The 20,759-nt window shown below is 41.6% G+C and overlaps 1 protein-coding gene across 3 annotated transcripts in view; it reads left to right on the top strand.

Annotated features, from left to right (window-relative positions):
- CCDC180 (coiled-coil domain containing 180) overlaps window positions 1-15,502 on the top strand; it is a 39,979-nt gene extending 24,477 nt beyond the window's left edge. Inside the window, exons 23-38 of one of the 3 annotated variants that reach the window (XM_074973536.1) lie at window positions 7-151; window positions 388-504; window positions 1,033-1,131; window positions 3,251-3,364; window positions 4,087-4,277; window positions 5,218-5,288; window positions 6,891-7,068; window positions 7,902-7,976; window positions 8,514-8,580; window positions 9,360-9,501; window positions 10,041-10,201; window positions 11,155-11,292; window positions 12,016-12,127; window positions 13,061-13,166; window positions 13,662-13,800; window positions 15,259-15,502. In XM_074973536.1, the coding sequence (XP_074829637.1) occupies window positions 7-151; window positions 388-504; window positions 1,033-1,131; window positions 3,251-3,364; window positions 4,087-4,277; window positions 5,218-5,288; window positions 6,891-7,068; window positions 7,902-7,976; window positions 8,514-8,580; window positions 9,360-9,501; window positions 10,041-10,201; window positions 11,155-11,292; window positions 12,016-12,127; window positions 13,061-13,166; window positions 13,662-13,800; window positions 15,259-15,390 (1,987 nt within the window). In that variant the 3' untranslated portion in view covers window positions 15,391-15,502. The remainder of the gene's footprint in view (window positions 1-6; window positions 152-387; window positions 505-1,032; window positions 1,132-3,250; window positions 3,365-4,086; window positions 4,278-5,217; window positions 5,289-6,890; window positions 7,069-7,901; window positions 7,977-8,513; window positions 8,581-9,359; window positions 9,502-10,040; window positions 10,202-11,154; window positions 11,293-12,015; window positions 12,128-13,060; window positions 13,167-13,661; window positions 13,801-15,258) is intronic. The other 2 variants (XM_074973538.1, XM_074973537.1) reach the window with 2 other exon arrangements.
- Window positions 15,503-20,759: the final 5,257 nt, after the last annotated feature.

Below are 20,759 nucleotides of genomic sequence, written 5' to 3'. Positions count from 1 at the left end.
TTTCAGATTGTTTTCAGAGGGAGGTAACTTTTCTCCAGAAGAGGTGGAGTTCTTCTGTAAGCGTCTGGAGAAAGAAACGGGACGCATTGACTTCATTGAAGGCTTAATCATGATTGATATGGAGAAAATGGAGTCAAACTACTTAGAGCAAGTGAGCAGATCTTCATTCCCTTCTAGTGTTCAAATTCCGGGCTGCTGCTCATGTAACCATTGTAATCCCCTGTGTTCCTAGATTTTGGTTGTGAGACTTTCTTAGATTTAGTTAATATTTGTGTGACATGATAATAATGGAAAATGATTATATAAATGCTAAGTGTTATTATTAAAGGCTAAGAAAGACAGGTTTAAGACTGATTTATCTCCTGATTTTTGGCTTTTGTTTTCAAGGCTACTGAGGTTATCAACAAGTTTGAAACAAAATTCCATAATCTTGCAGTGGATCGTCTCTTCATGGAGAAAATCCAGCGGTTTCTAACAAACCTACAAGTGAAAATCAAATCAGAGGTACAAATACGAATTCCAGAACTTTAGTTTGGTTCAATCTCAATCATTTATATATTTCACTTATTCTATCCAAAGGGGTTTTGGCTGGGTTTGGAGAGACAAATGCACAGATGGGACATAGGTACAATGTTTTTATCTATTATTTAAGGACTGTGTTTTCCTCTGTCATTGCCAGCCTGGAATCTAGGGATCTAGGACCCAATCCTGCTCCTGTTGTAGTCAAGTAGGATCGCACCCTAGGTTTGCAGCACTTCACTCTAACCACCTACAACTAAATAGACCAGCCATCTGGTTGATGCAATATAGGCCATGAAAAAAGAGTTACTGTTGTAAATCACTGAATTTGGCTTCCATTTTGGGTACCAGTGAGTCAATGTTTTTGTTCTTTGAAAATAAATAGTGTGCTCTTTCATGAGGATCTCTGTGCTTGCTCTCTCCTGGAGAAATCTTTTGATAGTTCTGTAAATGTTTGAGTGTTCATTTATCTCAACTGGGTTTTCATTTCACTAACATCTGCTTCTGTTCTAGGTGGCAAACTCCAATTTCCAGGCACAGACATTAAACTCTTCTTTGGAGAAATTCCTTAAGAAAATAGATGCTTGTGCTCATCCTACTGTGGATAAAGAAGTAAGTTCCAAAGAGACATCATGTAGCTGTATGATGTGCATGTTTGTGTGTGTCTGTTAGTATCCACCACAGTTCATTGTAGTCAAACTGGCATGACATATTGTATTGAACTATAGAGGGAAAAGGAGGATACTGCCAAACCAGCAATAGGAAAAGTGCACACACATAAATATATAGATTTTTTTTTTAAAAAAAAAAGTCAAGAAAAATACCCAAGAATATAAATAAAGCTTCTGAGAAACATGAATTTTGGTAATGAGGCTGCAAAACTGGCAGTGCCAATCAATCCTCTTTAAATTATCAGAAAGTCTTCTTACCTGCTTTTGGAACAGTGAACTATCAGATTCGTGCAGCTGCCTACTGTTTAACAAAGGAAAAATTCATAATACATAATACAAAATCAGCTACATCCAGGGTCATGTGGCACAGTAGGTTAATGCATAGGCAATTTACTTGAGGAGCACTGAGTTCAAATTTTAAATTTTGACCTTGTTCATAAGTGGAAAATTAGTTCACCCTGAAATGAGTCTCCATTTGTGCACATCAAAAAAATCACCAAACAAGTTGACGTGGCATTCTTCGCTCAAGAAGCTGTTGTGGAGAGGCCTTACTCTAAGGTGTCCAAGGTAACAAAGGGCCAACTCAGCCTGTTACACAAAATTGTTTATAAAAATCAGCAAAACTTGAAGCAAGACTGGAAGAAACAAAAGTTTACTGCCACTACCAGGGACTGTGTTAAGATCCTGACTGGTGAACAAAGGAGAATGGAATCGGAAATTAATTAACTAAAATTGATGTGTTGGAAGGTTGTCTTACTTGGTCCTTTTGGGGTCCTTAAAAAGAGACAGGGGAGGGAATCAAGATGCCAGGATGAAGGAAAAGTAGACTGAAAGAAATTAACTTTATCATTATGGCTCACATTCCTATCATCTCTTATGACACGGGGTCCACCATGATACCATTGGGCCTTCGTCAACCTGATCCTGAGAGATGTCCTGGCCAGACTAGGCCAGAAATAGGGATCCACACATCAACACCTGGAATGTGTCATGTGTCTTTTACCTTCCCAACCTTATTTCTTCTCTTTCCTATCTCTCTCTTTTTTGCCTTCTGTTTAATAAGAGTCTGGCTTAACTGACCAAGACTATCTCTATCGCAACACTGCCGTGAGCCCTTGACCAATGAGGCAGCTAAAACCAGTGCCCTAAACAATAAGTTTGCCAGGTTTTGGAGTGGCTGATGAGGCCATGTGTTTCTGTAGCAGTGAGGTTGCAGGTGAAAGTCATCACCAGAGACAGATGCTGCATTTTCTGTCTGTCTTTGCTATTCTTTGCTCTCCCCTTCTGTGTGTATTTGTTTTGTGTAGTCTTAAAGGAAGCAGGACTGGATTTCAGCAACAACAACAACATCAGTTCCAGACCATCTTAGCTAGTCTTTTCTCTTTTCCCCAAAAAGGACAGTTATTACCATCTAAAAGGCTGTCAAACTGGAAGTTCTCACTACAAAAACTCTCTACAGCTAAAAAAAGAATAAGGGATATTTTCAAAATGTAAACTTTTCTTAATACTCTACATTTTAAATGATTTAATTGTTTTTCCTTCCTTTTTCTATATCTTTCATAAAAAGTTATAAAGATTTTTAATGACATTTGTTGCCCTGGGCTAAGCAGGCTGAGGTCTCTGTACTCAAAACCCTCAATCATGTTAAGCTGTTTAGTGTTTTTTCAGTGATGGGGTCAGGTTAACACCTTTGACTCTCGGGGTCCATTTATTCCATTGATATTAAAACTACAAAGTTCCTTCTCCATGCTTCCTCGCCCTACTATATCACAGCTGATAAGAGTCATGAGAAGTTGCATTGGTAGAGACACTAAAACCACTAGTCCTTCATTTTCCTGACCAGCATATTCACACTCAAAATTATTTTAAAAAAAGAAAAACATCAGCTTCTATAGGCAGTGAATTGATCCCTTGGTTTCCACGAATGCCTAGATACAAGTGATAGAACAAATTAGAAACATCTTCGACAGACAGATGTGATATGTCAACGTTTGGTACATTCTAAATTTTCTACCATATTGAGCAAAATACTATCCACATTATCCTTTCCTTTTAACTAGGCTGTGACTTCGGAAGAACTGTATGACTTTGCCAAAACTGTGATGAAAGAACTGAAAAAAAGGAGCAAGTATCTCAATTGCCTACTGGTAACGACAGTCATCCCCTTCTGTACTGTAAGGGAGTCGGAATCACTGTATTTTGTGTAATCTTCGGGTGAATTTTACTATTCAAATGCAAACTATTTTGATTACTCCTGTATTTTAAAAGGTTTTCAGAATCCATATTTTGAATTTTCAGGTAAAGCGTACGTATGCCATTGAATTTCAAATGATCACAAGCTGCCCAAGAGGTGGTGATATAGGGCCCAATCTTGCAAGGTACTGAGTGCCTTCAACCACCAATGAGGCGATCAAGTGTTGAGGGTGCTCAGGACTACTCAGGAGGTGCTCAGCACTTTGTAGAAGGTGATCCTTAATGAGAGGTTGTGCTTGTGCATGCATGTGTGTTTGAGTGTGTTTTTAAAGGTTTCTTTAAGGAATTCAGATGCACTTGCTGAAGGCTTTGACGGGATAGCAGATTTTGTATCAGGTGATTAATCTTCCTTATTGGTTGGTACATCTTCTTTATAGAGTGTTTTATTTTGTAAACTAGGAGGCATCATTATTATTAATTATATTTATTTGAAGATTGCTTGTAATAATTATAGTTATACTTAACTCTCAACCTCTCATAGCTGCAGAAAGGGGAAAAATCAATTGGAAATGTTTCTAAGTTATAAAACTTTTTCATCTAGCCTGTGGGGCAACACAGATGGTAGCCGGCACCTCCATGGAATAGTATAACTAACCGCCTGTTCTCTTTAGTGATATCTAATTTTGTTTTCCTCCACTTCCAGGACCCCATCCCAGCTCAGATAGAGTTTGCATTACGAGGTTCCATTGCAGCTGCAATCCGATCAGAGAGTCTCAAAGAGGAGAGTAGGATGACGGTTATGGGGACAGATAATGTTCCACTGTTGAATCCAAGCAGAATTGGAAAGTCAGTAATTGATGATGTAGCAGTAAGCGTTATCAAAAATTTACTCCAGTAAGTAAATGCTCTCTGTGCCTAAAGCTGTTAGTCCTTTAACTTACTTAATTTTTTGCTCACTGTCATGTTGTGCACAGGAGGCAGTGTAAGCAATTCAAATACATATTTATTACTTTTGCCCAACAATTTATGTTCCTTTGTGCGTCTTGACAATTTTATTCTTAACTATTGTTTCAACTAATTTGCCCAGTACTGATGTTAGACTTACTGGTCTGTATTTGCCGGGATCACCTCTAGAGCCCTTTTTAAATATTAGCGTTACATTAGTTATCTTCCAGTCATTGGGTATAGAAGCTGATTTAAAGGACAGGTTACAAACCATAGTTAATAGTTCCGAAATTTCGCATTTGAGTTCTTTCAGAACTCTTGGGTGAATGCCATCTGGTCCCGGTGACTTGTTACTGTTAAGATTATCAATTAATTCCAAAACCTCCTCCAATGGCACTTCAATCTGTGACAATTAATCAGATTTGTCGCCTACAAAGGATGGCTCAGGTTTCACTAGTTCAATTACATTTCACTAGTTCAACTAAAGTGCTGTAAAAATAGATGTTAACTGGCTACTAGTTTTCTGGCTTCAAGGGCATTGTTTGAATTAAAGGGAGATAAAATGTTACATAAAGGTAAAAGTATGAGGAAAATGTATAAACGTTAATGAATAATTAGACAGTGGATGGTGTGAAATGGCAAGCTCCAGACCTTTTCAATAGCATGTTTGAGACTTGCTGCATTGTGCTTGCAGAAACTTCTAATTTACAATTAGGCTAGATCATTTGAATTGTTCTCACGCAAATTATTGCAGTTAGACATGCATTTGTAAATTTAGCCCTAACATTAGGCAGTATCTCAGAGATTAAAGTGCTCTCAGACCATGACAACAATAGAGAACTGGTAGCTGGGTATTTAGAAGCCACATAGCTCTTAATTTTTGTTTCAGAATTCAGCAACCAAAGAAATCTCCAGAACTGCGGCATGAGAGAGATGATCACTCACAGTCAGTAGCAGGAGGTATGCAAGCAGTCTTTTTACTGCTGAAGTTTTCTTTCTTATGGATTGACAGAAAGAAATATATATTTTAACTGGAAACTCTTAATATGTGACTATATATTTATACCTCTGAGCAGGAATAAAGTACATATCAGCCTACTACAGGCCATGTTTTTTCTTGCTTGCATCATACATGCCAGTTGACTGGGTGTGTGTGCACCAGACATCCTTTGGGATATGGTGTGCAGGGAAACATACTGGATAGTCATATCTCCTAGTACTGTCTTGAGAGGTTTGGATGAATCCTGTCCTGCTGCTTATGAGAAGGAAAGAGGCCCCCTACACACTCTTTGTCCCCAACCATATGTGTCAGTATACAGGGGACAAGACTTATCCCTATATCTTTATGTGAGTGCATATATACTCCCATTAGGAGAAGGCAGTGATATTCTCTCTCTCTCTTTTTTGTTTTTGTTTTGTTTTAAATGAAGGATTATGTTGGTTTAGGTAAAGTGTTTGTGACAGCTGTTCATGTAATTCCATTGAGGTTTTGAAAGTGGCAGCTCTCCATATAACTCCCATGGAGGTTAATAGGAGTTTTAGAGCTAAACCCCATGCAGCACTTCGAAAATGTAGCCGTGATGGAGATCCAGTAATAGAGTAAGCCCTCTTCCCACATCCTTGCCTTGGTCCTAGACATGATACAATGTGAGCTTTCTCAGGCTGCCTAATCAATAACCTCCCTCTGACATGGAGAGTCCACTCTGGGCTAGCCATACCTGCTCATTTCTGAGCCTCCCTTAAGCAGACACTGCCATTTGTGTCAAACGTGGTAGTTTTATGAGGACACACATTCACCAGAGGCTGAGTTGAGGCCATCAAACTCAGGTCACTTAGTACTTCAAGTTGGACTTAAACTCTGGTGTGAAAAATGAAAGCTGAGAGCTGTAGCCAGGAAAGAACCCAACTTCTTACGAAAGAAGCATCTAATCAGGCAGGGACAAATTGGTTTGGATGAGATAAAAATATGCTCATATCTTCATCCAAACCTTTCTGAGGTTCAGAAACTGTTTGCTTAACTTCTCTGTATGTTTTCCACTTGCTTTTGTTCCTAATTTAGTTCAGGACCTGAAGTGGAAATACCAAAACACAATGAAGCAGACTGTTCTTTTGTGGCTGGATTGTACCCTTGTCTTAAATGGCACTGCAAGGGAATAAGACCCCTGAGCCCTTTCTTACCTTTGTGAGATATACCTGGATCTTGGGCCTGCATCTGGTGCAGAGGGCAGCTCCTAGTTTCTAGATTCTCTTCCCATGAGCATATAGATGGGATGGGGCTGGAGGGAAGCCAGGAGTGGCAGAGGCTCATACCTCTTCCCTACCCAAAGGTGATGCAAGGAGCCCTTCCCTGGGTAACTGCTGGGACAGCATACCTACATCTTGCATAGAGTAGCACCTAGACTTCTGGGTGCTGAATCCAATTTAGAAACGTCTTGATGTTTTCTCTTCACTTGTGTCAATTAATGTGAGGAGTACTCAGCATGGAAGTGAAAACACATGCTGTATGAATGTATAGAAATGACTTCAAATTTGACTTACAGAATTTACTTCTTTCCTTATAAGGGATTTATCAACCCATTTATCAGCCAATTTATCAAGCAACTTATCAGGCTCCCACAGCACAGAGAGGTTCTGTTTCAAATCTGCAGGCTGAAAATCCCCAGAACGCTGTTCTTTATAGCAATTTATCTGTAGGACCCAAGATGTCTACCTCTGTAAGCAAAAAGTTCTCAGTGGGGAGGTAAGGACTATGGAAAGAGAAACTCCAGCATCTTGTGTATGTGGGTTTTTTTTTTGTCTACTTCTCTTTCTTGTCTAACACTAGCCTGCTTTCCATCCTCCCACACATTCTCACTACTGTTGGTGTGAGCCTTTTCCCCAGCGGTGCCTACCATCTGGAACAGCTGCGCTGTGTATTTGTGCCTTATCTGCTCGCTCTCATTTCAAGTTGCGTCTCAAACCTCACCTCTACCTATTAATTTCTCTCTCCCTCTCCTATTTCAGTTAATACAAAGGGTTTGGGGATGCAGGTTGATGCTAAGTTGTGTGTATGTAATATAAAAACACACAGTAATTTCCAAATATATGGATGTGTGTGTATATTATTGATAGTACAGACAACACAGGTATTATAATTTTCAAATGTGGGTGCCTAAACTGGATGTCCTATTTTGGAAACTCAAGTTGGCTCTTAGACACATTAAGTGGGCATTTATGTGGCTAGATGCTAATCTGTATGCAGTATAGTTGTAGTGATATTGATCGCGGGATATTAGAGAGACAAGGTGCGTGAGGTAATACCTTGTAGTGGATCATCTGTTCTAAAGGAAGGTCAGGAAATAGAGGATCTGGAGGGCCCAAAGCAAGCAGAATCCTGAGAACGTCTCTATCAGATGATAATTTTCATGTAATATAAATGTGGGGCATGAAAATCTTCCCAGCTTTTTTTTTTTTAATTTGATAACGCTCATATGACCATAGTATCATAAACAACTGGCGAGAGGGGGTGGAGAGAGACTATGTAATAAAAGTCTGAATTCTTTTGAATAAAGTAGAAAATCTTTGCCTTTTCAGCATACAAAAATACTCCAGAACAGGTCGAATTGACAAGAAGTTCCACATCTTTGGAGAGAAGCCTAAAGAATCTGAGTAAGTTTGCTCTGTATTTCGTAAAGTATTGATCCAATACACCATTAAATTGCTATTTTTGTAAAGCTAGATTAGATAATTGTACAGTCTTAATGTGAAGTGTTAATTACAGGTGTGGTTGTTTTATATCATTTGATGCATTGGACAAAAAGGGGTGGGACACAAAAGGAGAAGGGGTGGAAACCTGTCAAAAAGCATAATGATGGAAGCTATGGAGCTATATTATGTATGCCCTTTAGTGTAGAAATTTAGCTGGTTTTGCCTTTTTTGTTATGCTACACCTAATATTTTCTGCATGGGCTTTTGTATGTGCATTTTACTCTTGTCTTTGCTTGCCTTGAAGAGGAGCTGTACCCAGAGGGATGGGGTCATCTTAGGCATTCTTTCAGCAACGTACAAATATATGTTATTTACATTGTATTTATGATTATTTTAATATATGTACCTCTCATATTCAATGAGATAAAATGTTTTTAAAAGTCAGAAATATTCCTAGTACCAAGTACTTTTTGGATTGTCATTGTGTTTTGGTTTCAGTCATTTTAAGGGGATTATCACCTGTATTCTCTGGGAGGGTAATGATACCTTGCTGTATCTTGCAGAGGTAAGAAAACTTCATTTTCTGCAGTAAATTTCTACTATTGTGGATTTACTCCGATAGTAGCTTAGCAATTTGATTCTACTATATTGCATTGGAGCTCCACAATAATTTTTCTTACTCTATTAGTGCATCCAGTGTATAATAATAATAATACTTAATACATGCATTGGCTTTTATATCTTAAAGTTCTGTACAAACAATAACTAAACTTTATACCATCCCTGTTTGGCAGAATAGCAGGTGTGGATGAATATACATACCTCTGCCATAGTTACGTGATAGAAAGGCTTCATTACCAACACAACTCAAACCCTGTTAGTTGTAACGGGGTCAGACGGTAGGCGCAGATTAAGACAAAATGGAGGTGAAGAAGTCTTGGTCTCAGTTTTTCACAGACTATTATAAATATACCAAAATGCCCTGCTTTTAATGGCCATAACCACACCTCAGTGTCATGAATTCAGAGACTACAATATCACCTTAATAACAAGATGATTAGGAAAGCTGAGATCAGAGACTGGATGTGAGCTAGTCACAAGGGAAAGAGATTTGACAATACGCCTGATATCTGGTAATGAATCTGCATTCTCAGCAAACATTCCCTCTCTGAGCTCAGGTCAAAGCTGCTGGTAAAGTTCAAGTCGGGGAGGATAAAGGTGGCACAGAATGAAGGGGAGGTTGAAAGCCCTAAAGATCCACTGTACTGATATATTTGCAGTGGTTACTCTTAGACTGGACACTTTGTCAAGTCCTTTTCTTTACCACGTCTTTACCTTCCAAAGGAGTTTTACCGAAAGGATAAGCATCAAATCACGAGGCCTGAATATCTGCAAGAGACGTTTGACCATTGTGCAGAATTGTTTGGGCAAAAGCTCCTGTCTTATCAGAGCCAGACGGATGATTACCATAATTCCTGCCTAATAGGTAAAATCCTAGGGCTTAATACGTTGTCATATATATCAATTGGAATTGAAAACTGAAATGATCAGAAGTCCAGAGTTTTCTTAAATCAGTCTTGGGCCAATGCCAATGGAAGAAGAAGGAACCAGAGTAGTCTTAGTATAAACGTAGGGTCCTGTTATCATTGAAAAGGCTGGAATCTCCGCTTTCAAATTGTGCAGTTTTAAAGCCTAGTTATGTTTCCACTCCAGTCAGTGGCAATGCTCTTATTAACTTCTTTGGGACCAGAACTGGGCCAATTACCTGTAGCTGGAGTGCTGTCAGTTACTAAAATTATGTGAGAAAGACCACTGCAAAAATATTTAATTGAAAATCCTGTACAAATGCTTCATGACCTGTGTGTGTCTCCAACCACTGGTCCTGTGAAAAAATTATCCCTGTGAAAGAAAATTCCAGTCACTTTTGGCACTTATATTATACATTAGTTTGATTGGTTTCTGGTTCCGTGACGTCAATGTCTGTATGTGACACAAACCTTCCTCTGGTTGTACCTTTTCCACCAGAGTTCTGGGATCAGTTGAAGTTGTTTGAAGAACATCTCCCTCATATCTCCCATCTGGTTATCGACAGCCTTCTCAAAGAGCACGAGCAGCAGCTCAGACACTTCACTGATCAGATCCGGCAACTCTTCAAAGAACAGCTGGAAGAATGGGACAATGCAAAGGTATGGTTTATGGGCATGCTGGAATACCCTTCCGCATAAGGTATCCACTGTGTGACAGAACATGTTATTGTCATTTACATTAAACTCATTTGCTTGCTTATGCCACCGACTCCTAAACTACCCGCTGATTTAATTTCCTAGTTTCAGTCTCATGTTTTTAACTAGAATAGTTAAACTTGGAGGTAAGTTCAGGCTTTCAAAAGAATGTTAGGATTTTGTTTTGTTTCCAGTATTTTTATTTGCTGTCATATGAATCTCTGTTCTTTGATTAAAAAAAAATCTCTAAGTGCTGTGTGTTAAGCGGAATGGTGATCCTTAGTTGACACTAGTAAGCTTGTGTGCACTATTCCTTTGGGAGCAGAGAATCTGGAAGTTCTGTGAGTATTCAGTGGATCAGGGCTGGGCACTCCAGAGGAATGCTCGGAGTTCTCAGGTGCTATGTGCTTCTCGCTAACCTGTACAGAGAGAGCGAAGCCTGCAAAGGCCTGCAGGACAGTCCTAGAGCTGCCAGAGGCTGGTGGAATCAAGGGTCTGACCCACAGTAGCTACAACAAGACTTCCTCGTGCTAAGGGCAGGTGACAGAGAGGTGCCTCACAACACAGGGGACCCTTGAGAAGCATCACAATATCACTGATATCTCAGGGTTCTCTGCTGAAGCCTATCTGCTTCCCTCACCCTCTGTCATCTCTCTGTCCTCACTCTGATCTACCTGGGGATTCTCTCTGTGCAGTTTGTTGCTGTTCTTTATAGGGGAATCAGCTAATCCCTGCTCAGGTGTATCTCCTTAGTAACTAGGGTTGGCTGGCCCCAGGCCTTTAGCCATTAAAGGGCATGCCACCCTGTTACAACCGATACACAAAAGGGTTGTGTTTCTACTCATCCCTCTTTCTCTCTAGGACCTAGTCACACATTCTTTACAGAAAATGCTAGTGATGTATTTGTTTGATTAAAGGCTGAGAACAAGAACAAACTGCGTCCAGCTCTGGGGCACCCGGACAACTTACTCCAGCTGGAGGCTTTGTGCCAGAAGGAGTTAAAAAGACAAAAAGACCAAGCTGATGGGATACTCCTTAACACCCAGAAACTGCAGGTATGAGTGACATACTAGACTGTGGCTTGTTAGAACCTATTTGATTTCTTCCTCAAGGTCAGAGGTTGGAGTTTAGGGTGCATTTTACCTCCCCATTAAAAGTGAACTGGAAAAGATTTTTAGTTTTAGGCAGCCCCATTAAAGACAATATCATTTGATTCTTAATTCTGTGCTGTCACCACTAGACCATGCTTTCTTCCTAAGATTGTAGTCAATCTGTTGTTCCCATGGGGTATTTATTCACAGTGCAAACTGAGGAAAGGGATGAACTTGCATTTGTCTGCTCCCATAATGACAATATTCTGGGTTCTGAAGCTAGTGTTGTAGTGATGGCATGTGAGAATGGAGTAATGGTGACATCTCCTGGTTAGCTATCTTAATTGCAGCAGGTGATGAGTGTTTTCCCTGTGGATGTTTCAGTTTTCTGTTTAATCATATTGTGCAACTCTTCGGGCAGATTCTGTCTAACTACACAGATCTTCTTGTGCCATTTTATAATTTACATCAATCTGATCAGTGACGTGTTTGCATTCGGAGCATTCCAGAGAGGCCACTCTGTGAGCTTTTCATAAAGTGCTGCTCTGTAGCTGTTGCACAAAAGCAAAGTTGGAGAGTTGTGTAACTCTTCAGAGCTGCTCTGAAAGGAGACGAGATTCTTTGGAGGGAGAACTTTTCCCATCTGCACTCATACTTGAGTCCTAAATGATAACTGTGTCCCCATAGGCCTGTGCTGCTGAGTGTGCCCAGAAATTTGTTTCTGCGCTAGCGAGCCTCACAGAAAAACTGCTTCTGGAGTTGGATGAAAGTATCACCATTGATGATGTACAAGTAGCAAGTAAGTCAACTGAATGGAACACTTACCCAGTTCTCCACTTCCTTCTTGATGCTTTCAGTAAAATGTTGTTAAAAGGAGAAATAGAGTTCCTTCTGTAATCTTCTGCGCTATTCCTTCTAGAATTGCATACGCCTATTGCTTTTCATAGCTATATTTCATTATACTGAATAACCTGTAATACCAAACGCTGTCATCCATTGCTTTTTTTTATAGTGTTCCTTGTCTAAAGATTTCAAGGGAAGTTTTATGCAATTTAAGTTTTGTAAAAAGTACCCAGCGATTTGGATGGGTGCTATTCTGGTTGCTTTTCAGACTAACTACAAGTACAAATTTAGAGTTTGTGATTTCAGATCAAGTTCTCGAGAGCGACATATTTGCATCTCCCTTCTTCCCTGACTGACACTGTAGGTGAGGTTCTGTGCTGTGCCCCTTGGAGATGCAGCATAGACAGCACAGACCAGGGGGAGGAAGTGGTGAGGGTCCAATGGTAGTTTGTGCACGCAAATTCTAAGTTGTCATGGAGGCTAATGCAGCCCCCGGCTGCTCTAATTACAGCTGCCTCCCAGGGCTGCCTGTTAACTAGTTTGTAGCCCAGAACCTTACCCCTGCCACCCCCTACTCTGGGTCTTGTGATCAAACCAGAATTGGCCCTGAGGATGTTCCAGCACCTCAGTCCCACCACATGGCAGTTCAGGATGCTACTAACAGGGTTCTAGGGCCGATTGGAAAACTATTTCTGTGCTCTGGTGATGGGGTTTAGGAATAGGAGACCCTTGAGTACTGTGAAAGGAAAGAATTTGGATGATCCACTGACTTTTGCAAAGTTACCTCTTGAAAACTGAAAGTATCCAGCTTTGTACAGTTGCTTTGGAGCAATGATATGTAGTTGATCTTGTTTTGCTGTTACTAAGTCTGTCCTTTGCTATGTCCCAGAAATTGAAATGCCAAAAGAGAAGATCTCCACCTTAATCCGTCGTAAACAAGCTGGGCTTTCTTTAGAGATCCATGACATTAAGCCGTTCACTGAACGTGGCAGCAGGTATCACTAGTATATATTGAATGCTTCTCTGTACATTCTGTCAAAAATGCTTCTGGGTACTGTCCACACAGTTTTCTGCTATACTTGTTGATGTCATGACACTTGTTGAACTTCCTAAGCTCTACCCACCACAGTTACGATGTTGTTTCTCTAGTAACTAATGTACTTCAGAGAGGGGGGAAATGCCAACCTCGGGACAAACCCTACCTGTTTTGATCATGTGATCACATATTGATCAATGGGATTCACACATAACAAAAAAACAAAGCATTTTTTTGTTCTAGTTTTTTTTAAATAACTAAATTCCCCACTCCTAGGCTAAGAATATGAAAGACAAGTATTAATCTAGATTCTGCTTTTGTGGAGATTTCTTTCTGGAAAAAAAAAAATCTGTATTTCCTCTTTAGGAATAACTAGCAGTAGAATCGTTCTACTCCCTTACTCCTCCTCCTCCACCAAAAAGTTTTTAAAAAATTTCTTGTTTGTGGTTTTAAGGACTTGGCCAGGAATACCCAAGACCACGCTCACAGACGTTCCAGACCATATTCTCTGCAGAGAAACTGCCTCTGTAACAACAGCCAAAACTACTCTGGGTCATGTTTCAGCAGAAGAAGCAAGAGATGCAGCCTATGTGGTTTGTGCAGGGGAGAGGTGTAATTTCAGGGGGCTATAAGAGAAGAAAATGTATCTGCTCATAAAACCAAGGCACACTGCGAGTCTTTTCAAAGATTATAGTCAAAATCAGTGTGACTAGAAATCCCCTCTCATTTCCATTTCTTTATGATGGTGACAAAAGTAGAAAGTGCTTGAGTGATTTCTGCTGAGAGCCTTTTCCATCAGGCCCTTCCCCACTTTTCAATAGGACAAAACAATGAGTGTTGCCAGAACAAATGATCACTGTTGTATGTAAAGTTGATGATGATGTAGAGTTGAAGTTTGGAGAGTAACAGTGTTGTCAGGATTTCCCCCTCGTGCTGTTTCAATACAGCACTCATTTCTCTTCCCAAAGTCTGCAATTTCAGTCTTGGATCACAAGGCTAGTTCTCCCTTGGAGTGGAATGGGTAGTAAGATCCATTCCCATTTCCATCCTAAATCCTGAGTCATCTCAGATTTCTCTTTCTGCCACTAGCAGGGTCACCCTCTCGTCACTTTGGTCAGTAGGAAAAATGAACAGATTCCATTCCAGACTCCTTCAAAGCCCTCCAACTCACCTTGCAAATAGCTCAAAGAACAGCAAAATCAGCAGCTGGGGAAAGGTGCTTTGTTAAGTCCTCATGGGAATAAAAGATCAATGCTGCTGGGCCAGTTCTGGAAGTGACTTTATTTCAACAATCATTTTGTATGGACAGTAAAAAATATATATATTAAGGCAGAGGTAGCAAGACCATAAAACCGTGTCAGTTTTATATGTGTAGTAATGATGATGAAGCACTTGCCTCAAAACACTCCTGTGAAGTAGGAATGGTGTATGCATAGATGTATGTAAGTAATATTAATCAATGTATACATCATATAGTACATACATGCTGCACAATAAAATATATTTTGGTAAGGCAAAATGAAACAATGAAGTGTAGGTTCAAGAAAACCATTTTCATTTTTAGAATAAGAAATCATTTGTTTGGTCTGGAGGTTTTAGTGATGGTAGAAGGTTCACAACTTCCCCATCCTGTCTAGGTGATGTACCTCAGAGCAGCTTCATCACACAGTTTAGCTCGTCTCTCTGCCTTACTGAGTTGTAGGACAAAAGTAGATTTGAGACTTAGAGCCCTTCCCCCTTCTAGAACAGGTAGATCTTTAGTCACATGAACTCATTGAGGTGAGATAGAGAATCTTACATTTTAACCCAATGTATACTTAAAAGCAAAACTTAAATATTTATTTTGTTTATTTCAGTATCCATTAAATAAAGGAAAGGAAAGAAGGCAATGAATAATTAAATACCTGTGTAGCGCTATTGTCAAATATGGAAAACAAGTGGCCAGTACACAATCATTTGACACAGCAGGGCAGGGCATGGAGTTAGAAAGTAAAAGAAATGGCAGGTATATCTGATCTTAACCAGTTTCTTCTTTTTGGTTATTTGTTCAGAAATATAAGCATAAGCTGGAAGAGGAGTTTGCCAAGATTAAAGAGGAAAACACAGCCCAGCTAATGAAGGCTCAGCGCTGGGAGGGTTGGTGGAAACAATCTGTTCAGAAGATAAAGCAGCTGTATGCTTGAACCTCTTGTTACATGTAAATCTGTGTTGATAATATATCAGTGTCTTTGTTCTACAAATAAAACTTTATACTTTACTTTATTAAAGGAAAAAGTATGAACATCCTGCAACTTTCCTAGAATAATTGTTGAATGTCTGTAACTGGTCCATGGACAGTCCGTCTTTGCTGACTGGTCTATGTCCAAACCTGATTCTGTCATGAGAATAATTAGTTGTTCTTGTGTCTCTTTATAACAGCCACTAACTGATGGAGGTTAGGAAGAAATTTCTCCTCTAGACTAGTTATTTTATAATTGTCCACTATAGGATTACTTGAACCTTACTCTGAGGCATTTAGTACTGGCCAGTGTCAGAGACAGGATGCTGCATTAGCTGCACCACAGCTCTGATCCAGTCTGGCAATTCCTGTAACTAATGTACTTGATACCAAAAGGCTGATTGGTCTGTAATTAGAATAATCTGTAACACCTTTTTAACATTGCTGCCCCCTGGAATAATAGCTGATTATATGGAGACACTGGCTATTTTTGTTAATAACTCAGACACTTCAGTCTTAAATTTCCTGAGAATTCTCGGATTTATCCCATCCCTTGTACTTGTATCCAGACTGAAAATGCCTATTTTCTAAACCTTGAATCATGTACATTGTTTTCTTCTGAGCTCTTTCTTTCTCTTATTTCAGTGAACTTTAAGGACTCTAGTCTTAAGGGGTCAAAAGTGTACATGCTTTAGCTCATCTTTTGGCCATTAAAAAATTATGTTATTACATGCAGATAAATTCAAGCCTCTTAGGTAGAATTTTTTAACAATCCTCCAATCATTCAAGCTAGGGCATAATTAACATACTAATTGCATGAGTTTTTTGAGAGATGGGTTTGAACTGAGGGCAGGGAGTTGCTGTTAAGTTGTTCATTTGTTTGGAACCCCATGAACTGTTCTATTTTATTGTACTCCAGCAGCTCTACTCTGAAAAGAGACTCTTTGGGCCAGAACCTTAGCTGGTGTAAATCAATATAGGTCTGTTAGAGTCAATGGAGCTACATCAGTTTACTCCGGTGCTGTAAAAGTGACCGTGTGAGGTTTAATGGTTATTGTCTTGACAATTTCTATGTCAGATGCACTCAGTTTGCCACCTCTCAAGCTTCAAGATCAACCTGGTCTCTAAGCATCAGAATGGTTTCTTTCCTTCTCATGCATCATCATCAGAAGTAAACCTTGTGCAGGCCCCTATTAACTCTTGGTGGCAGCTCCATTGGACCAAATGATGCCTTCAGTGACAAGGATACATTTTGCACTATTGTTTCTTGATTCTGATACCTTTATGTGGAGTCCTTTCATGCTTACTGTCACGTTGCCTGGAGTGGCTCATAACCGTGAGTGCATGCCTCAGGGCAGACTGTCAAGAAGCAGGGCAGAGACTCCAGATAGGTTGTGTGTTCTATAATTAGACTTCACCAACCCAGTAACAAGTATGAACTCCTAAGTGCTATAATAATCTTACCGTGGAGTCACAGACCATCCCTTGGGGCATTCCAGTCTATTTTGCCAGCCAGGCAAGCTGAACTTAGTGACAGTTGGTTGCTATACACCAGTGGTCTCCAAACTTTTTACACACAAGATCACTTTTTGAATTTAAGTGCAACCCAGGATCTACCCTGCGCCTTCCCCGAGGCCCCACCGTGCTCACTTCATCCCCCTTCCCTCCGTTGCTTGCTATCCCCCACCCTCACTCACTTTCACCAGGCTGGGGCAGGGGGTTGGGGTGCGGGCTCTGGGCTGGGGCCAAGGCATTTGGAGTGTGGGAGGGGGTGAGGGGTGCAAGCTCTGGGAGGGGGTTCAGGGCTGGGGCAAGGGGTTGGGGTGCTGGAGGGGGTTCAGGGTGCAGGAGGGGGTATGTGATTCTGGCTCTGGAAGGGGGCTCTGGGAGGGGCTGGGGGTTGGTGTGCAGGAGGGGTGCGTGCTCCCGCTCGGCGGCACTTACCTCGGGCGGCTCCTGGTCAGTGGTGCAGTGGGGCTAAGGCAGGCTCCCTGCCTGCCCCGGCTCCATGCCACTCCTGGAGTACATCCCTGTGGCCCGGGGTGGGGGGTGAGCATTTGGCTCTGTGCGCTGCCCCTCCTTGCAGGCACCGTTCCCACAGCTTCCATTGGCCGCAGTTCCCCATTCCCAGTGCTTGCAGGCAGGAGCAGCACGCGGAAACCCCTTCCCTCCCACCCAGGGGCATGCTTGCTGCTTCCGGGAGCAGCACAGCGCCAAGGCAGGCAGGGAGCCTGCCTTAGCCCCACTGTGCCACTGGACTTTTAGCAGCTGGAGATCGCACTGACTGTTAGAGGCTCCAGGGTCAACCAGTTGATCGTGATCTACTGGTTGGTGACCACTGCTATACACCAAAGATCGCAAAATATTCAGGTTGCTCCTGGTTCCCAAGAGATCAGTCACTTACCCCCCTTACACTGATCTTACACCAAAGACAACGCCTGTAGCCAATCCTATAGTAAATTACCTAAGGGTTTATTAATTAAGAAAAAATGAGAGCATTATTACAAGGTTAAAGCAGGCAAGCATATTATACACAAATGGGTTACAGTGTATGGTTTCAAAAGGTGACAGAGTTGTAGTAATCTGTCAGCTCTGAATAACCTTTTGGTCTAACCCAGGTTGACGCTGGGGATCTCTGCTTCTGTTTTGTAGCTCCAGCCCTGTGAGCGTCCAAATAGCAAAAGACATGAAAAAATGTCTTGTCAGCTATTTTAATTTCCTTCTTCCAGAAGTCAAGATGATGGGACGAGCCTTTTTGCAGGTAGCCTCTTCATGGACTGAAGGAGCAATTAGCAAAATTTTTGCATGGTGATGTCCCACAATGGTCCATTCAGTTTTGATAGGTCTGCTTGATGGGCAGGAAAGGATCCCTCCTGACCGAGTTTGCAGTTTCACAGCAAATATTTTTACAGTTACAAATCAAAACCTTAAATATTACCTTATAGCATGTGATAAAGAAATTATAAGATTAATGCATGCAGCAACTTACAAGCATTTCATAAAGCCTACACACTAAACATATTGTTATAAGTAAGGCTACATTTTTGTCATGGGTATTTTTAGTAAAAGTCATGGACAGGTCACGGGCGGTAAACAAAAATTAACAGTCCCTGACCTGTCCATGACTTTTACTAAAAATATCTGTGACTAAAACTTGAGCAGGGGGCCGTGGGTGCTCTGGGGAGGAGGCTGGGGGCACTGTGGGTGCTGGGGGAGGTGGCCCAGGACCCTGCTGGTGCTGGGTAGGTGGAGTGTTAACGGGGCTGGCAGGGGCTCCCTACCTGGTTCCGTGTCCCTGCAGCTCCTAGGTGGCGGAGGGGCACAAGCACTGGCTGCCACAGTTCCCATTGACCCCCCTGACCCCTCCGCCGCTTAGGAGCTGCAGGACCATGCCAGTGGGAGCCTCCCACCCCGAGGTAAGCACCCTCCTGCATGCTCCAATCCCCTGCCCCTAGCCTTAAGCCCCCTCCCATACACCCAAACTGCTTCTGCTGGCCCAGGGGCTGCCCTGCTCAGGCAGCCCCTAAGCTAGGACCAGCTGCTGCAGAAGTCATGGAAAGTCATGGAATCTGTGACCTCTGTGACAGACTCGCAGCCTTCGTTATAAGTCCAATACCCATTTTACTCATGTTAACACAAGTGAAACAGACTGGTTTCCAGCAATGAATTTGTCAGTGCTCTGCTGAGGCCGAAAGCCTTGGCAAGAGCTGGCACCTGGTCTGCCAGCGTCACACTCACTGTAAATGCTGGTTGCTATAAAGCAGGCAAATGAGTTTTGGCCTGTGTTTTGCAGGACTCTCTCTCCTTAGATTTTATAGGTATTCCCTATGACAATTTTCTGCCACTTGATCCAAGACTTAGGAGGCTGCCATTGTTAGCACTGATGTGGTTATGAAATGGGCTCCCCGGCAGTGGCAGATGCTGTTGATTCTCTCATCCTCAGGGGACATTCGGCACATCACATGTAGTATCGAGTGTTTGTTTGTTCATGCACGCCCAGGCTAATGGAGAGCTTTGAATTGCAGACCCTTTTTGCGTGGCCAGTCATTGCCAGGTATGTTTTCGATGGGACCTATCCTGGAAAACGATCCCTTACTCTCCCAGATCTTGGGAGGCAGGCCAGTCCTCGCTTACAGACAGCCCTCCAACCTGAAGCAAATACTCTCCAGCAACTACACACCACACCACAGAAACACTAACCCAGGAACCAATCCCTGTAGCAAACCTCGTTGCCTACTCTGTCCCCATATCTACTCTAGCAACACCATCAGAGGACCCAACCACATCAGCCACACCATCAGGGGCTCATTCACCTGCACGTCTACTAATGTGATATACGCCATCGTGTGCCAGCAATGCCTCTTTGCCATGTACATTGGCCAAACCAGACAGTCCCTATGTAAAAGAATAAATGGACGCAAATCGGACATCAGGAATGGTAACATACAAAAGTCAGTAGGAGAACACTTCAATCTCCCTGGACATTCTAGAACAGATTTGAAGGTAGCTGTACTTGAACAAAAAAACTTCAGAAACAGACTTCAAAGAGAAAAACAGCAGAACTAAAATTAATTTGCAAATTTAACACCATTAATGTGGGCTTGAATGGGGACTGGGAGTGTCTGGCTCATTACAGAAGCAGCTTTGCCTGTCCTGGAATTGACACCTCCTCATCTATTATTGGGAGTGGACTACATCCCCCCTGACTGAATTGGCCCTGTCAACACTGGTTCTCCACTTGTGAGGTAACTCCCTTCTCTTCATGTGTCAGTATATTTATGTCTGCAGCTGTAATTTTCATGCCATGCATCTGAAGAAGTGGGGTTTTTACCCACGAAAGCTTATGCTCAAATAAACCTGTTAGTCTTTAAGGTGCCACTGAACTCTTTGTTCTTATTTGGGGGGAGGGTCACCTTTTTGGTTAGCTGACTTTGTCTAACGTAAAGCACCATGTGCCCTTAGAGCTCATCATAAGGCTTTGGAGTGGATGGGCAGGAAGGCCTCTCTGGTCCAGCCAGTGCTACGTGTTATGATGATTATACACAGCGCTCAGAGCATCGGAAGGACGTTTTCATCAGAGTCACGCCAATAAATGCAAGTCATCTCTGTTAGTATGAAACATGGTTGTTTCAGTCAAGTCAAAAATAACTTAGACAAGTTAGATGTCTTCAAATCAATTATCTTTGAAAAGTCATGGAAGACGGGAGACATTCCAGAAGACTGGAAAAGGGAAAATATAGTGCCCATCTATACAAAGGGAAATAAGGACAACCTGGGGAATTACAGACCAGTCAGCTTAACTTCTGTACCCTGAAAGATAATGGAGCAAATAAT

Source organism: Natator depressus, chromosome 16 (assembly GCF_965152275.1).
Source record: "Natator depressus isolate rNatDep1 chromosome 16, rNatDep2.hap1, whole genome shotgun sequence".
NCBI lineage: Eukaryota > Metazoa > Chordata > Testudines > Cheloniidae > Natator > Natator depressus.
Note: the sequence above shows the minus strand (reverse complement) of the source record. Positions and strands in the feature narration are given on the sequence as shown.